The 19,984-nt window shown below is 47.9% G+C and overlaps 1 protein-coding gene across 2 annotated transcripts in view; it reads right to left on the bottom strand.

Annotated features, from left to right (window-relative positions):
- The window catches only part of LOC142197016 (tropomyosin beta chain), an 87,647-nt gene extending 74,551 nt beyond the window's left edge, over window positions 1-13,096 (bottom strand). For both annotated transcript variants that reach the window (XM_075267035.1, XM_075267027.1), the window contains exon 1: window positions 12,896-13,096. In XM_075267035.1, coding sequence (XP_075123136.1) covers window positions 12,896-13,009 — 114 coding nt within the window. In that variant the 5' untranslated portion in view covers window positions 13,010-13,096. The remainder of the gene's footprint in view (window positions 1-12,895) is intronic.
- Window positions 13,097-19,984: the final 6,888 nt, after the last annotated feature.

The raw sequence follows: 19,984 nt of genomic DNA, 5'->3' as shown, positions 1-19,984 counted from the left end.
TGCACCTCACATACATTGTATCCACTATATACTGCTCTATATTACACGTCACATACATTGTATCCACTATATACTGCTCTATATTACACCTCACATACATTGTATCCACTATATACTGCTCTATATTACACCTCACATACATTGTATCCACTATATACAGCTCTATATTACACCTCACATATATTGTATCCACTATATACTGCTCTATATTACACCTCACATACATTGTATCCACTATATACTGCTCTATATTACACCTCACATACATTGTATCCACTATATACTGCTCTATATTACACCTCACATATATTGTATCCACTATATACTGCTCTATATTACACCTCACATACATTGTATCCACTATATACTGCTCTATATTACACCTCACATACATTGTATCCACTATATACTGCTCTATATTATACCTCACATACATTGTATCCACTATATACATCTCTATATTACACCTCACATACATTGTATCCACTATATACTGCTCTATATTACACCTCACATACATTGTATCCACTATATACTGCTCTATATTATACCTCACATACATTGTATCCACTATATACTGCTCTATATTATACCTCACATACATTGTATCCACTATATACTGCTCTATATTACACCTCACATACATTATATCCACTATATACTGCTCTATTTTACACCTCACATACATTGTATCCACTATATACTGCTCTATATTATACCTCACATACATTGTATCCACTATATACAGCTCTATTTTACACCTCACATACATTGTATCCACTATATACTGCTCTATATTACACCTCACATACATTGTATCCACTATATACCGCTCTATATTACACCTCACATACATTGTATCCACTATATACCGCTCTATATTACACCTCACATACATTGTATCCACTATATACCGCTCTATATTACACCTCACATACATTGTATCCACTATATACTGCTCTATATTACACCTCACATACATTGTATCCACTATATACCGCTCTATATTACACCTCACATACATTGTATCCACTATATACTGCTCTATATAACACCTCACATACATTGTATCCACTATATACTGCTCTATATTACACCTCACATACATTGTATCCACTATATACTGCTCTATATTACACCTCACATACATTGTATCCACTATATACTGCTCTATATTACACCTCACATACATTGTATCCACTATATACTGCTCTATATTACACCTCACATACATTGTATCCACTATATACCGCTCTATATTACACCTCACATACATTGTGTCCACTATATACTGCTCTATATTACACCTCACATACATTGTATCCACTATATACTGCTCTATATAACACCTCACATACATTGTATCCACTATATACTGCTCTATATTACACCTCACATACATTGTATCCACTATATACAGCTCTATATTACACCTCACATACATTGTATCCACTATATACTGCTCTATATTACACCTCACATACATTGTATCCACTATATACTGCTCTATATTACACCTCACATACATTGTATCCACTATATACTGCTCTATATTACACCTCACATACATTGTATCCACTATATACTGCTCTATATTACACCTCACATACATTGTATCCACTATATACTGCTCTATATTACACCTCACATACATTGTATCCACTATATACAGCTCTATATTGCACCTCACATACATTGTATCCACTATATACTGCTCTATATTACACGTCACATACATTGTATCCACTATATACTGCTCTATATTACACCTCACATACATTGTATCCACTATATACAGCTCTATATTACACCTCACATACATTGTATCCACAATATACTGCTCTATATTACACCTCACATATATTGTATCCACTATATACTGCTCTATATTACACCTCACATATATTGTATCCACTATATACTGCTCTATATTACACCTCACATACATTGTATCCACTATATACTGCTCTATATTACACCTCACATACATTGTATCCACTATATACAGCTCTATATTGCACCTCACATACATTGTATCCACTATATACTGCTCTATATTACACGTCACATACATTGTATCCACTATATACTGCTCTATATTACACCTCACATACATTGTATCCACTATATACAGCTCTATATTACACCTCACATACATTGTATCCACAATATACTGCTCTATATTACACCTCACATACATTGTATCCACAATATACTGCTCTATATTACACCTCACATATATTGTATCCACTATATACTGCTCTATATTACACCTCACATACATTGTATCCACTATATACTGCTCTATATTACACCTCACATACATTGTATCCACTATATACTGCTCTATATTACACCTCACATACATTGTATCCACTATATACTGCTCTATATTACACCTCACATACATTGTATCCACTATATACTGCTCTATATTATACCTCACATACATTGTATCCACTATATACATCTCTATATTACACCTCACATACATTGTATCCACTATATACTGCTCTATATTACACCTCACATACATTGTATCCACTATATACTGCTCTATATTATACCTCACATACATTGTATCCACTATATACAGCTCTATATTACACCTCACATACATTGTATCCACTATATACTGCTCTATATTACACCTCACATACATTGTATCCACTATATACAGCTCTATATTACACCTCACATACATTGTATCCACTATATACTGCTCTATATAACACCTCACATACATTGTATCCACTATATACCGCTCTATATTACACCTCACATACATTGTATCCACTATATACCGCTCTATATTACACCTCACATACATTGTATCCACTATATACTGCTCTATATAACACCTCACATACATTGTATCCACTATATACCGCTCTATATTACACCTCACATACATTGTATCCACTATATACTTCTCTATATTACACCTCACATACATTGTATCCACTATATACTGCTCTATATTACACCTCACATACATTGTATCCACTATATACTGCTCTATATTACACCTCACATACATTGTATCCACTATATACATCTCTATATTACACCTCACATACATTGTATCTACTATATACAGCTCTATATTACACCTCACATACATTGTATCCACTATATACCGCTCTATATTACACCTCACATACATTGTATCCACTATATACTTCTCTATATTACACCTCACATACATTGTATCCACTATATACTGCTCTATATTACACCTCACATACATTGTATCCACTATATACTGCTCTATATTACACCTCACATACATTGTATCCACTATATACTGCTCTATATTACACCTCACATACATTGTATCCACTATATACAGCTCTATATTACACCTCACATACATTGTATCCACTATATACTGCTCTATATTACACCTCACATACATTGTATCCACTATATACTGCTCTATATTACACCTCACATACATTGTATCCACTATATACAGCTCTATATTACACCTCACATACATTGTATCCACTATATACTGCTCTATATTACACCTCACATACATTGTATCCACTATATACTGCTCTATATTACACCTCACATACATTGTATCCACTATATACTGCTCTATATTATACCTCACATACATTGTATCCACTATATACTTCTCTATATTACACCTCACATACATTGTATCCACTATATACTGCTCTATATTACACCTCACATACATTGTATCCACTATATACTGCTCTATATTACACCTCACATACATTGTATCCACTATATACTGCTCTATATTACACCTCACATACATTGTATCCACTATATACAGCTCTATATTACACCTCACATACATTGTATCCACTATATACAGCTCTATATTGCACCTCACATACATTGTATCCACTATATACTGCTCTATATTACACCTCACATACATTGTATCCACTATATACTGCTCTATATTACACCTCACATACATTGTATCCACTATATACTGCTCTATATTACACCTCACATACATTGTATCCACTATATACTGCTCTATATAACACCTCACATACATTGTATCCACTATATACTGCTCTATATAACACCTCACATACATTGTATCCACTATATACTGCTCTATATTACACCTCACATACATTGTATCCACTATATACAGCTCTATATTACACCTCACATACATTGTATCCACTATATACATCTCTATATTACACCTCACATACATTGTATCCACTATATACTGCTCTATATTACACCTCACATACATTGTATCCACTATATACTGCTCTATATTACACCTCACATACATTGTATCCACTATATTCAGCTCTATATTACACCTCACATACATTGTATCCACTATACACTGCTCTATATTACACCTCACATACATTGTATCCACTATATACTGCTCTATATTACACCTCACATACATTGTATCCACTATATACTTCTCTATATTACACCTCACATACATTGTATCCACTATATACATCTCTATATTACACCTCACATACATTGTATCCACTATACACTGCTCTATATTACACCTCACATACATTGTATCCACTATATACTGCTCTATATTACACCTCACATACATTGTATCCACTATATACTGCTCTATATTACACCTCACATACATTGTATCCACTATATACTGCTCTATATTACACCTCACATACATTGTATCCACTATATACTGCTCTATATTACACCTCACATACATTGTATCCACTATACACTGCTCTATATTACACCTCACATACATTGTATCCACTATATACTGCTCTATATTACACCTCACATACATTGTATCCACTATATACTGCTCTATATTACACCTCACATACATTGTATCCACTATATACTGCTCTATATTACACCTCACATACATTGTATCCACTATATACCGCTCTATATTACACCTCACATACATTGTATCCACTATATACTGCTCTATATTACACCTCACATACATTGTATCCACTATATACTGTTCTATATTACACCTCACATACATTGTATCCACTATATACATCTCTATATTACACCTCACATACATTGTATCCACTATACACTGCTCTATATTACACCTCACATACATTGTATCCACTATATACAGCTCTATATTAAACCTCACATACATTGTATCCACTATATACTGCTCTATATTACACCTCACATACATTGTATCCACTATATACAGCTCTATATTACACCTCACATACATTGTATCCACTATATACTGCTCTATATTACACCTCACATACATTGTATCCACTATATACAGCTCTATATTACACCTCACATACATTGTATCCACTATATACTGCTCTATATTACACCTCACATACATTGTATCCACTATATACATCTCTATATTACACCTCACATACATTGTATCCACTATATACTGCTCTATATTACACCTCACATACATTGTATCCACTATATACATCTCTATATTACACCTCACATACATTGTATCCACTATACACTGCTCTATATTACACCTCACATACATTGTATCCACTATATACTGCTCTATATTACACCTCACATACATTGTATCCACTATATACATCTCTATATTACACCTCACATACATTGTATCCACTATATACTGCTCTATATTATACCTCACATACATTGTATCCACTATATACTGCTCTATATTACACCTCACATACATTGTATCCACTATATACATCTCTATATTACACCTCACATACATTGTATCCACTATATACTGCTCTATATTACACCTCACATACATTGTATCCACTATATACTGCTCTATATTACACCTCACATACATTGTATCCACTATACACTGCTCTATATTACACCTCACATACATTGTATCCACTATATACCGCTCTATATTACACCTCACATACATTGTATCCACTATATACTGCTCTATATTACACCTCACATACATTGTATCCACTATATACATCTCTATATTACACCTCACATACATTGTATCCACTATACACTGCTCTATATTACACCTCACATACATTGTATCCACTATATACAGCTCTATATTACACCTCACATACATTGTATCCACTATATACTGCTCTATATTACACCTCACATACATTGTATCCACTATATACTGCTCTATATTACACCTCACATACATTGTATCCACTATATACTGCTCTATATTACACCTCACATACATTGTATCCACTATATACCGCTCTATATTACACCTCACATACATTGTATCCACTATATACTGCTCTATATTACACCTCACATACATTGTATCCACTATATACATCTCTATATTACACCTCACATACATTGTATCCACTATATACCGCTCTATATTACACCTCACATACATTGTATCCACTATATACTGCTCTATATTACACCTCACATACATTGTATCCACTATATACATCTCTATATTACACCTCACATACATTGTATCCACTATATACCGCTCTATATTACACCTCACATACATTGTATCCACTATATACAGCTCTATATTACACCTCACATAAATTGTATCCACTATATACTGTTCTATATTACACCGCACATACATTGTATCCACTATATACTGCTCTATATTACACCTCACATACATTGTATCCACTATATACTGCTCTATATTATACCTCACATACATTGTATCCACTATATACTGCTCTATATTACACCTCACATACATTGTATCCACTATATACTGCTCTATATTACACCTCACATACATTGTATCCACTATATACTTCTCTATATTACACCTCACATACATTGTATCCACTATATACCGCTCTATATTACACCTCACATACATTGTATCCACTATATACCGCTCTATATTACACCTCACATACATTGTATCCACTATATACTGCTCTATATTACACCTCACATACATTGTATCCACTATATATAGCTCTATATTACACCTCACATACATTGTATCCACTATATACCGCTCTATATTACACCTCACATACATTGTATCCACTATATACTGCTCTATATTACACCTCACATACATTGTATCCACTATATATAGCTCTATATTACACCTCACATACATTGTATCCACTATATACTGCTCTATATTACACCTCACATACATTGTATCCACTATATACTGCTCTATATTACACCTCACATACATTGTATCCACTATATACTGCTCTATATTACACCTCACATACATTGTATCCACTATATATAGCTCTATATTACACCTCACATACATTGTATCCACTATATACTGCTCTATATTACACCTCACATACATTGTATCCACTATATACTGCTCTATATTACACCTCACATACATTGTATCCACTATATACTGCTCTATATTACACCTCACATACATTGTATCCACTATATACTGCTCTATATTACACCTCACATACATTGTATCCACTATATATAGCTCTATATTACACCTCACATACATTGTATCCACTATATACTGCTCTATATTACACCTCACATACATTGTATCCACTATATACTGCTCTATATTACACCTCACATACATTGTATCCACTATATATAGCTCTATATTACACCTCACATACATTGTATCCACTATATACTGCTCTATATTACACCTCACATACATTGTATCCACTATATACTGCTCTATATTACACATCACATACATTGTATCCACTATATACTGCTCTATATTACACCTCACATACATTGTATCCACTATATACCGCTCTATATTACACCTCACATACATTGTATCCAGTATATACTGCTCTATATTACACCTCACATACATTGTATCCACTATATACTGCTCTATATTACACCTCACATACATTGTATCCACTATATACTTCTCTATATTACACCTCACATACATTGTATCCACTATATACCGCTCTATATTACACCTCACATACATTGTATCCAGTATATACTGCTCTATATTACACCTCACATACATTGTATCCACTATATACCGCTCTATATTACACCTCACATACATTGTATCCACTATATACCGCTCTATATTACACCTCACATACATTGTATCCACTATATACTGCTCTATATTACACCTCACATACATTGTATCCACTATATACTTCTCTATATTACACCTCACATACATTGTATCCACTATATTCAGCTCTATATTATACCTCACATACATTGTATCCACTATATACTGCTCTATATTACACCTCACATACATTGTATCCACTATATACCACTCTATATTACACCTCACATACATTGTATCCAGTATATACTGCTCTATATTACACCTCACATACATTGTATCCACTATATACTGCTCTATATTACACCTCACATACATTGTATCCACTATATACTGCTCTATATTACACCTCACATACATTGTATCCACTATATACCGCTCTATATTACACCTCACATACATTGTATCCACTATATACAGCTCTATATTACACCTCACATACATTGTATCCACTATATACTGCTCTATATTACACCTCACATACATTGTATCCACTATATACTGCTCTATATAACACCTCACATACATTGTATCCACTATATACTGCTCTATATTACACCTCACATACATTGTATCCACTATATACTGCTCTATATTACACCTCACATACATTGTATCCACTATATACTGCTCTATATAACACCTCACATACATTGTATCCACTATATACTGCTCTATATTACACCTCACATACATTGTATCCACTATATACCGCTCTATATTACACCTCACATACATTGTATCCACTATATACTGCTCTATATAACACCTCACATACATTGTATCCACTATATACAGCTCTATATTACACCTCACATACATTGTATCCACTATATACTGCTCTATATTACACCTCACATACATTGTATCCACTATATACTGCTCTATATAACACCTCACATACATTGTATCCACTATATACTGCTCTATATTACACCTCACATACATTGTATCCACTATATACCGCTCTATATTACACCTCACATACATTGTATCCACTATATACTTCTCTATATTACACCTCACATACATTGTATCCACTATATACTGCTCTATATTACACGTCACATCCATTGTATCCACTATATACAGCTCTATATTGCACCTCACATACATTGTATCCACTAAATACCGCTCTATATTACACCTCACATACATTGTATCCACTATATACTTCTCTATATTACACATCACATACATTGTATCCACTATATACCGCTCTATATTACACCTCACATACATTGTATCCACTATATTTTTCATGCTATTATTCACAGTGAGGGGGATGGGGGTGTTGATACGGCCGGGGCACATAGGGGGCAGCACTGGTCTTCTGCTCGGGTTGTTCAGTATATTCTATATGGTCTTCTGCCCCAGAGTCATATCTGCTGCGCTGGTTCTTGGACATGCAGGGGATACTCAGGTTACATGGGGGGGGGGGGGATACAGAGTGGGCCCAGTCAATCCATCTAGTCCCAGGCAGGGGGCGCCATCAGACCAGTGTTATCCCAGTATCACATAATAAGCTTCATTAGAGTGTCAGCTCCTGGGAAGATGAACCCGACAAATCCAGACATCTCAGCAGTCCTGGGAGGGCGGGGGGCGGGGGGGGGGGGTAATATCATGGAAGGTCCGATAAGGGCAGTAGTACACTGGGGAGTAGGAGTGGTAGGATAATGGGAGAATGGGAGTAGTAGTAGTACACCAAGGAGTAGTAGTAGGATACTGGGGGTAGTAGTATAACACCTGGGGGTAGTAGCAGTATACTGGGGGTAACAGCAGGGGGTAGTAGGACACCAGGGGTAGTAGGAGTACATTGGGGGTAGTAGTTGGACATCGGTTGGGTAATAGCAGTACATTGGGGGTAGTAGTAGGACAGCAGAGAGTACTTGTATGGCACGCTCTGGGCTCTCCTGGGGGTAGTAGTAGGACAGCAGAGGGTAGTAGGATATTGGAGTTATACTATAACAGCAGGGGGCACTTGGATGTCACTCCGGGCTCTCCTGGGGGTAGTAGCAGTACATTGGGGGTAGTAGTATGACACCAGGGGGTAGTAGCAGGATACTGGGGGTAGTAGTATAACAGCAGGGGGCACTTGGATGTCACTCCGGGCTCTCCTGGGGGTAGTAGCAGTACATTGGGGGTAGTAGTAGGACACCAGGGGGTAGTAGCAGGATACTGGGGGTAGTAGTAGGACACCAGGAAGTAGTAGCAGGATACTGGGGGTAGTAGTAGGACACCAGGAAGTAGTAGCAGGATACTGGGGGTAGTAGTATAACAGCAGGGGGCACTTGGTTGTCACTCCGGGCTCTCCTGGGGGTAGTAGCAGTACATTGGGGGTAGTAGTAGGACACCAGGGGGTAGTAGCAGGATACTGGGGGTAGTAGTATAACACCAGGAAGTAGTAGCAGGATACTGGGGGTAGTAGTAGGACAGCAGGGGGCACTTGTATGGCACTCCGGGCTCTCCTGGGGGTAGTAGCAGTACATTGGGGGTAGTAGTATGACACCAGGGGGTAGTAGCAGGATACTGGGGGTAGTAGTAGGACACCAGGGGGTAGTAGCAGGATACTGGGGGTAGTAGTAGGACACCAGGGGGTAGTAGCAGGATACTGGGGGTAGTAGTAGGACACCAGGGGGCACTTGTATGGCACTCTCTGGGCTCTCCTGGGAGTAGTAGCAGTACATTGGGGGTAGTAGTATGACACCAGGGGGTAGTAGCAGGATATTGGGGGTAGTAGTATAACAGCAGGGGGCACTTGGATGTCACTCCGGGCTCTCCTGGGGGTAGTAGCAGTACATTGGAGGTAGTGGTATGACACCAGGGGGTAGTAGCAGGATACTGGGGGTAGTAGTAGGACACCAGGGGGCACTTGTATGGCACTCTCTGGGCTCTCCTTGGGGTAGTAGCAGGATACTGGGGGTAGTAGTATAACAGCAGGGGGCACTTGTATGGCACTCCGGGCTCTCCTGGGGGTAGTAGCAGTACATTGGGGGTAGTAGTATGACACCAGGGGGTAGTAGCAGGATACTGGGGGTAGTAGTAGGACACCAGGGGGTAGTAGCAGGATACTGGGGGTAGTAGTAGGACACCAGGAAGTAGTAGCAGGATACTGGGGGTAGTAGTAGGACAGCAGGGGGCACTTGTATGGCACTCCGGGCTCTCCTGGGGGTAGTAGCAGTACATTGGGGGTAGTAGTATGACACCAGGGGGTAGTAGCAGGATACTGGGGGTAGTAGTAGGACACCAGGGGGTAGTAGCAGGATACTGGGGGTAGTAGTATAACAGCAGGGGGCACTTGTATGGCACTCTCTGGGCTCTCCTCGGAGTAGTAGCAGGATATTGGGGGTTACACTATAACAGCAGGGGGCACTTGGATGTCACTCCGGGCTCTCCTGGGGGTAGTAGCAGGACACCAGGGGGGTAGTAGTAGGACAGCAGGGGGCACTTGGATGGCACTCCGGGCTCTCCTGGGGGTAGTAGCAGGATATTGGGGGTTACACTATAACAGCAGGGGGCACTTGGATGGCACTCCGGGCTCTCCTGGGGGTAGTAGCAGTACATTGGGGGTAGTAGTATGACACCAGGGGGTAGTAGCAGGATATTGGGGGTAGTAGTATAACAGCAGGGGGTAGTAGCAGGACACCGGGGGGGGGGGGGGGGTAGTAGTATGACAGCAGGGGGCACTTGTAAGTCACTCCGGGCTCTCCTGGGGGTAGTAGCAGTACATTGGGGGGGGGGGGTAGTAGTATGACAGCAGGGGGCACTTGTAAGTCACTCCGGGCTCTCCTGGGGGTAGTAGCAGTACATTGGGGGGGGGGGGGGTAGTAGTATGACAGCAGGGGGCACTTGTAAGTCACTCCGGGCTCTCCTGGGGGTAGTAGCAGTACATTGGGGGGGGGGGGGGTAGTAGCAGTACATTGGGGGTAGTAGTATGACAGCAGGGGGCACTTGTAAGTCACTCCGGGCTCTCCTGGGGGTAGTAGCAGTACATTGGGGGGGGGGGGGTAGTAGTATGACAGCAGGGGGCACTTGTATGGCACTCCGGGCTCTCCTGGGGGTAGTAGCAGGATATTGGGGGTTACACTATAACAGCAGGGGGCACTTGGAGCAGTAGCAGTACATTGGGGGTAGTAGTATGACACCAGGGGGTAGTAGCAGGATATTGGGGGTAGTAGTATAACAGCAGGGGGTAGTAGCAGGACACCGGGGGGGGGGGGGGGGGTAGTAGTATGACAGCAGGGGGCACTTGTAAGTCACTCCGGGCTCTCCTGGGGGTAGTAGCAGTACATTGGGGGGGGGGGGGGGTAGTAGTATGACAGCAGGGGGCACTTGTAAGTCACTCCGGGCTCTCCTGGGGGTAGTAGCAGTACATTGGGGGGGGGGGGGGGGGTAGTAGTATGACAGCAGGGGGCACTTGTAAGTCACTCCGGGCTCTCCTGGGGGTAGTAGCAGTACATTGGGGGGGGGGGGGGTAGTAGCAGTACATTGGGGGGGGGGGTAGTAGCAGTACATTGGGGGTAGTAGTATGACAGCAGGGGGCACTTGTAAGTCACTCCGGGCTCTCCTGGGGGTAGTAGCAGTACATTGGGGGGGGGGGGGTAGTAGTATGACAGCAGGGGGCACTTGTATGGCACTCCGGGCTCTCCTGGGGGTAGTAGCAGGATATTGGGGGTTACACTATAACAGCAGGGGGCACTTGGAGCAGTAGCAGTACATTGGGGGTAGTAGTATGACACCAGGGGGTAGTAGCAGGATATTGGGGGTAGTAGTATAACAGCAGGGGGTAGTAGCAGGACACCGGGGGGGGGGGGGGGGGTAGTAGTATGACAGCAGGGGGCACTTGTAAGTCACTCCGGGCTCTCCCCGCACTCTCTGTACCTGCTTGCAGCGGTCCTCCGCCTGCTTCTTGTCGCCCTCCGCCTGCTCCGCCCGATCTATCGCATTCTCCTTGTCCAGCTTCAGCATTTGCATCTTCTTCTTGATGGCGTCCATGGCTGCGGGTGTGAACGGGCGGCTGCGGCTGAGAAACGGATGCGGCTGCGATACGGGCTCCGGGGGCTGGAGGAAATCTGCCCCAAAGCCGACCTTTATATCCCGGGACACAAAACCCGCCCAGAGCCGATCATCACAGCCTTGTAGGGGAGAGACCGAGGACGGGGGAGGAGGAGGAGGGTAAAGAGGAGACTGCGGGAGTGGGGGGCAAGAGGGGAGAGGGGCAAGAGGGGAGAGGGGCAAGAGGAGAGAGGAGAGGGGGGCAAGAGGGGAGGAGAGGGGCAAGAGAGGAGAGGGGCAAGAGGGGAGTGGGGGGAGAGGGGGGACAAGAGAGGAGAGGGGGGCAGGAGAGGAGAGAGAAGAGAGGGGGCAAGAGGGGAGAGGGGAGAGGACGGGGGGGCAAGAGGAGAGAGGGGCAAGAGGAGAGAGGAGAGTGTAACAGGAGGGGAGAGGAGAGGGGGGCAAGACGGGAGAGGGGGGACAAGAGGGGAGAGGAGAGGGGGCAAGAGGGGAGAGGAGAGGGGAGAGGAGAGGGGGACAAGAGGGGAGAGGAGAGGGGAGAGGAGAGGAGGACAATAGGGGAGAGGAGAGGGGAGAGGAGAGGAGGACAATAGGGGAGAGGAGAGGGGAGAGGAGAGGGGGACAAGAGGGGAGAGGAGAAGGGGCAGGAGGGGAGAGGAGAGAGGTGCCAAGAGGGGAGAGGAGAGTGTAACAGGAGGGGAGAGGAGAGGGGGGCAAGACGGGAGAGGGGGGACAAGAGGGGAGAGGAGAGGGGGCAAGAGGAGAGGGGAGAGGAGAGGGGGACAAGAGGGGAGAGGAGAAGGGGCAAGACGGGAGAGGAGAGGGTGAAAAGAGGGGAGAGGAAAGTGTGGCAAGAGGGGAGAGGAGAGGGGGACAAGAGGGGAGAGGAGAGGGGAGAGGAGAGGGGGACAAGAGGGGAGAGGAGAAGGGGCAAGACGGGAGAGGAGAGGGTGAAAAGAGGGGAGAGGAAAGTGTGGCAAGAGGGGAGAGGAGAGGGGGACAAGAGGGGAGAGGAGAGGAGGACAATAGGGGAGAGGAGAGGGGAGAGGAGAGGGGGACAAGAGGGGAGAGGAGAGGGGGCAAGAGGAGAGGGGAGAGGAGAGGGGGACAAGAGGGGAGAGGAGAAGGGGCAAGACGGGAGAGGAGAGGGTGAAAAGAGGGGAGAGGAAAGTGTGGCAAGAGGGGAGAGGAGAGGGGGACAAGAGGGGAGAGGAGAGGGAGAGAGGAGAGGGGGACAAGAGGGGAGAGGAGAAGGGGCAAGACGGGAGAGGAGAGGGTGAAAAGAGGGGAGAGGAAAGTGTGGCAAGAGGGGAGAGGAGAGGGGGACAAGAGGGGAGAGGAGAGGAGGACAATAGGGGAGAGGAGAGGGAGAGGAGAGGGGGACAAGAGGGGAGAGGAGAGGAGGACAATAGGGGAGAGGAGAGGGGGACAAGAGGGGAGAGGAGAAGGGGCAGGAGGGGAGAGGAGAGAGGTGCCAAGAGGGGAGAGGGAGAGTGTAACAGGAGGGGAGAGGAGAGGGGGGCAAGACGGGAGAGGGGGGACAAGAGGGGAGAGGGGGCAAGAGGGAGAGGAGAGGGGAGCGAGAGGGGAGAGGGGCGAGAGGAGAGGGGGACAAGAGGGGAGAGGAGAGGGGGGACAAGAGGGGAGAGGAGAGGGGAACAAGAGGGGAGAGGAGAGGGGGACAAGAGGGGAGAGGAGAGGGAGCAAGATGGAGAGGAGAGGGGGGACAAGAGGGGAGAGGAGGGGGGGACAAGAGGGGAGAGGAGAGGGGGGACAAGAGGGGAGAGGAAAGGGGGGCAAGAGGGAGAGGAGAGGGGGGACAAGAGGGGAGAGGAGAGGGGGGACAAGAGGGGAGAGGGAGGGGGGGGAGAGGAGACTGGAGAGGAGAGGGGGCCAAGAGGGGATAGGAGAGGAGAGGGGGCCAAGAGAGGAGAGGGGAGCAAGAGGGGAGAGGGAGGACAAGAGGGGAGAGGTGAGGGGGGCCAAGAGGGGGGAGGAGAGGGGGGCAAGAGGTGAACAAGAAGGGAGCAAGAGGGGAGAGGAGAGTGGGGCAGGAGGGGAGAGGAGAGAGGTGCCAAGAGGGGAGAGGAGAGTGTAACAGGAGGGGAGAGGAGAGGGGGAGCAAGAGGAGAGGGGAGAAAGAGGGGAGAGGAGAGTGGAACAAGAGGGAGGGGAGAAGGGGGACAAGAGGGGAGAGGAGAGGGGGGCAAGAGGGAGAGGAGAGGGGAGCAAGAGGGGAGAGGAGAGGGGGACAAGAGGGGAGAGGAGAGGGGGACAAGAGGGTTGAGGAGAGGGGGGCAAGAGGGGAGAGGAGAGGGGAGCAAGAGGGGAGAGGAGAGGGGGACAAGAGGGGAGAGGAGAGGGAGCAAGAGGGGAGAGGAGAAGAGGGGAGCAAGAGGGGAGAGGAGAGGGGGGACAAGAGGGGAGAGGAGAGGGGGGACAATAGGGGAGAGGAGAAGGGAGCAAGAGGGGAGAGGAGAGGGGGACAAGAGGGGAGAGGAGAGGGGGACAAGAGGGGAGAGGAGAAGGGGCAAGACGGGAGAGGAGAGGGGGCCAAGAGGGGAGAGGAAAGTGTGGCAAGAGGGGAGAGGAGAGGGGGACAAGAGGGAAGAGGAGAGTGGGGCAGGAGGGGAGAGGAGAGAGGTGCCAAGAGGGGAGAGGAGAGTGTAACAGGAGGGGAGAGGAGAGGGGGGCAAGAAGGGAGAGGGGGGACAAGAGGGAGAGGAGAGGGGGCAAGAGGGGAGAGGAGAGGGGAGCGAGAGGGGAGAGGGGCGAGAGGAGAGGGGGACAAGAGGGGAGAGGAGAGGGGGGACAAGAGGGGAGAGGAGAGGGGACAAGAGGGGAGAGGAGAGGAGAGCAAGAGGGGAGAGGAGAGGAGTAGGACAAGAGGGGGAGAGAAGGGCAAGATGGGAGAGGAGAGAGGGCAAGAGGGGAAAGGAAAGTGTGGCAAGAGGGGAGAGGGAGAGGGGGACAAGAGGGGAGCAAGAGGGGAGAGGAGAGGGGGCCCAAGAGGGGAGAGGAAAGTGTGGCAAGAGGGGAGAGGAGAGGGGGACAAGAGGGGAGAGGAGAGGGGGCCAAGAGGGGAGAGGAAAGTGTGGCAAGAGGGGAGAGGAGAGGAGGACAATAGGGGAGAGGAGAGGGGAGAGGAGAGGGGAGCAAGAGGGGAGAGGAGAGGGGGACAAGAGGGGAGAGGAGAGGGGAGCAAGAGGGGAGTGGAGAAGAGGGGAGCAAGAGGGGAGAGGAGAGGGGGACAAGAGGGGAGAGGAGAGGGGGACAAAAGGGGAGAGGAGAGGGGGAAAGACGGGAGAGGAGAGGGGGGACAAGAGGGGAGAGGAGAGGGGGGGAGAGGAGAGGGGGACAAGAGGGGAGAGCAGAGGGGGCAAGATTGGAGAGGAGAGGGGAACAAGAGGAGAGAGGAGAGGGGGCCAAGAGGGGATAGGAGAGGAGAGGGGGCCAAGAGGGGAGAGGAGAGGGGAGCAAGAGGGGAGAGGGGAGGACAAGAGGGGAGAGGTGAGGGGGGCCAAGAGGGGGGAGGAGAGGGGGGCAAGAGGTGAACAAGAAGGGAGCAAGAGGGGAGAGGAGAGGGGAGCAAGTTGGGGAAAGGGGGGACAAGAGGGAAGAGGAGATTGGGGCAGGAGGGGAGGGGAGAGAGGTGCCAAGAGGGGAGAGTGTAACAGGAGGGGAGAGGAGAGGGGGAGCAAGAGGAGAGAGGAGTGGGGAGCAAGAGGGGAGAGGGGGGACAAGAGGGGAGAGAAGAGGGGGCAAGAGGGGAGAGGTAGAGGGGAGCAAGAGGGGAGAGGGGAACAAGAGGGAAGAGGAGAGGGGGGCAAGAGGGGAGAGAAGAGGGGAGCAAGAGGGGGGACAAGAGGGGAGAGGAGAGGGGGGCAAGACGGTAGAGGAGAGGGGAACAAGAAGGGAGAAGAGAGGAAAGCAAGAGGGGAGAGGAGGGGGGCAAGACGGGAGAGGAAAGGTGGCCAAGAGGGGAGAGGAGAGGGGGGCCAAGAGGGGAGAGGAGAGGGGGACAAGAGGGGAGCAAGAGGGGAGAGGAGAGGGGGGCCAAGAGGGGAGAGAAAAGTGTGGCAAGAGGGGAGAGGAGAGGGGGACAAGAGGGGAGAGGAATGTGTGGCAAGAGGGAGAGAGAGGAGGACAATAGGGGAGAGGAGAGAGGAGCAAGAGGGGAGAGGAGAGGGAGACAAGAGGGGAGAGGGGGACAAGAGGGGAGAGGAGAGGGGACAAGAGGGGAGAGGAGAGGGGTGCAAGAGGGGAGATGAGGAGAGGGGAGCAAGAGGGGAGATGAGAAGAGGGGAGCATAAGGGGAGAGGAGAGGGGGACAAGAGGGGAGAGGAGAGGGGGACAAGAGGGTTGAGGAGAGGGGACAAGAGGGTAGAGGAGAGGGGGCAAGACGGGAGAGGAGAGGGGGCAAGACGGGAGAGGAGAGGGGGACAAGAGGGGAGAGGGGAGCAAGAGGGGAGAGGAGAGGGGGACAAGAGGGGAGAGGAGAGGGGGCAAGACGGGAGAGGAAAGTGTGGCAAGAGGGGAGAGGAGAGGGGGACAAGAGGGGAGAGGAGAGGGGGACAAGAGGGGAGAGGAGAGGGGAGCAAGAGAGGAGAGGGGAGCAAGAGAGGAGAGGGGAGCAAGAGGGGAGAGGAGAGGGGGACAAGAGGGAGAGGAGAGGAGGAGGGCAAGATGGGAGAGGAGAGCAAGAGGGGAGAGGAGAGGGGGACAAGAGGGGAGAGGAGAGGAGGAGGGCAAGATGGGAGAGGAGAGCAAGAGGGGAGAGGAGAGGGGAGCAAGAGGGGAGAGGAGAGGGGAGCAAGAGGGGAGAGGGGAACAAGAGGGGAGAGGAGAGGAGAGGGGGGCAAGAGGGGAGAGGAGAGGGGAGCAAGAAGGGAGAGGGGAGCAAGAGGGGAGAGGAGAGTGGAGCAAGAGGGGAGAGGAGAGGAGGAGGGGAGAGGAGGGCAAGATGGGAGAGGAGAGAGGGCCAAGAGGGGAGAGGAAAGTGTGGCAAGAGGGGAGAGGAGAGGGGAGCAAGAGGGGAGAGGAGAGGGGGACAAGAGGGGAGAGGAGAGGGGGCAAGACGGGAGAGGAGAGCAAGAGGGGAGAGGAGAGCAAGAGGGGAGAGGAGAGGGGAGCAAGAGGGGAGAGGAGAGGGAGACAAGAGGGGAGAGGGGGACAAGAGGGGAGAGGAGAGGGGGACAAGAGGGGAGAGGAGAGGGGAGCAAGAGGGGAGATGAGGAGAGGGGAGCAAGAGGGGAGATGATTAGGGGAGCATGAGGGGAGAGGAGAGGGGGACAAGAGGGGAGAGGAGAGGGGAACAAGAGGGTTGAGGAGAGGGGACAAGAGGGGGAGAGGAGAGGGGCAAGACGGGAGAGGAGAGGGGGACAAGAGGGGAGCAAGAGGGGAGAGGAGAGGGGGACAAGAGGGGAGAGGAGAGGGGGCAAGACGGGAGAGGAAAGTGTGGCAAGAGGGGAGAGGAGAGGGGGACAAGAGGTGAGAGGAGAGGGGGAGCAAGAGGGGAGAGAAGAGGGGAGCAAGAGGGGAGAGGAGAGGGGGACAAGAGGGGAGAGGAGAGGGGAGCAAGAAGGGAGAGGAGAGGGGAGCAAGAGGGGAGATGGAGAAGGAAGAAAGAGGGGAGAGGAGAGGAGGAGGGGAGAGGAGGGCAAGATGGGAGAGGAGAGAGGGCCAAGAGGGGAGAGGAAAGTGTGGCAAGAGGGGAGAGGAGAGGGGAGCAAGAGGGGAGAGGAGAGGGGGACAAGAGGGGAGAGGAGAGGGGGACAAGAGGGGAGAGGAAAGTGTGGCAAGAGGGGAGAGGAGAGGGGAGCAAGAGGGGAGAGGAGAGGGGGACAAGAGGGGAGAGGAGAGGGGGCAAGACGGGAGAGGAGAGCAAGAGGGGAGAGGAGAGCAAGAGGGGAGAGCAGAGCAAGAGGGAGGAGAGGAGAGGGGGAGAAAGAGGGGAGAGGAGAGGAGAGCAAGAGGGAGAGGAGAGGAGTAGGACAAAAGGGGAGAGAAGGGGCAAGATGGGAGAGGAGAGAGGGCCAAGAGGGGAATGGAAAGGTGTGGCAAGAGGGGAGAGGAGAGGGGGACAAGAGGGGAAAGGAAAGTGTGGCAAGAGGGGAGAGAAGAGGGGGCCAAGAGGGGAGAGGAAAGTGTGGCAAGAGGGGAGAGGAGAGGAGGACAATAGGGGAGAGGAGAGGGGAGAGGAGAGGGGCAAGACGGGAGAGGAGGGGGAGGGAGAAAGAGGGGAGAGGAGAGGAGAGCAAGAGGGGAGAGGAGAGGAGTAGGATAAGAAGGGAGAGAAGGGCAAGATGGGAGAGGAGAGGGGGACAAGAGGGGAGAGGAAAGTGTGGCAAGAGGGGGAGAGGAGAACAAGAGGGGAGAGGAGAGGAGAGCAAGAGGGGAGAGGAGAGGAGGAGGACAAGAGGGGAGAGGAGAGTGGGGCAGGAGGGGAGAGGAGAGAGGTGCCAAGAGGGGAGAGGAGAGAGGTGCCAAGAGGGAGAGGAGGGCAAGATGGGAGAGGAGGGGGACAAGATGGGAGAGGAGGGGGACAAGAGGGGAGGGGAGTGGGGGGCAAAGAGGTATATGCGGAGGGCAAGGAGAAGCCACAACCTTAGATACAGTCCTCAGAGGGTCAGACTTGACAGGGATTAGATACAGTCTTCAGAGGGTCAGACATGGCAGAGGTTAGTATATACATATATATTTGTTACAGTGTTGGACTAGCCGCCATCTTGTCTCCTGGAGTTTATATGGAGTCACAGAGAACCACATCTGGTGTCAGGGGGTCAAGCACTGAGGAGATGGCTAATGAGGCTGATCAGGGACCAGTGACCGCCCTCCTCCCTGTATCTCCGCCTCCTACCACACCTCTTGGTTCCTGAGCTCCGCCCACATCTCCACTGCCCTAATTTAAGGCGAGGCTTGGGAGGAGCACATGGAGGTGTGGCCAGGATCCCA

This window comes from Leptodactylus fuscus, chromosome 1 (genome assembly GCF_031893055.1).
Source record: "Leptodactylus fuscus isolate aLepFus1 chromosome 1, aLepFus1.hap2, whole genome shotgun sequence".
Taxonomy (NCBI): Eukaryota; Metazoa; Chordata; class Amphibia; order Anura; family Leptodactylidae; genus Leptodactylus; species Leptodactylus fuscus.
The sequence above is the reverse complement of the archived record's forward strand: the minus strand, read 5'-3'. Positions and strand labels throughout refer to the sequence as shown.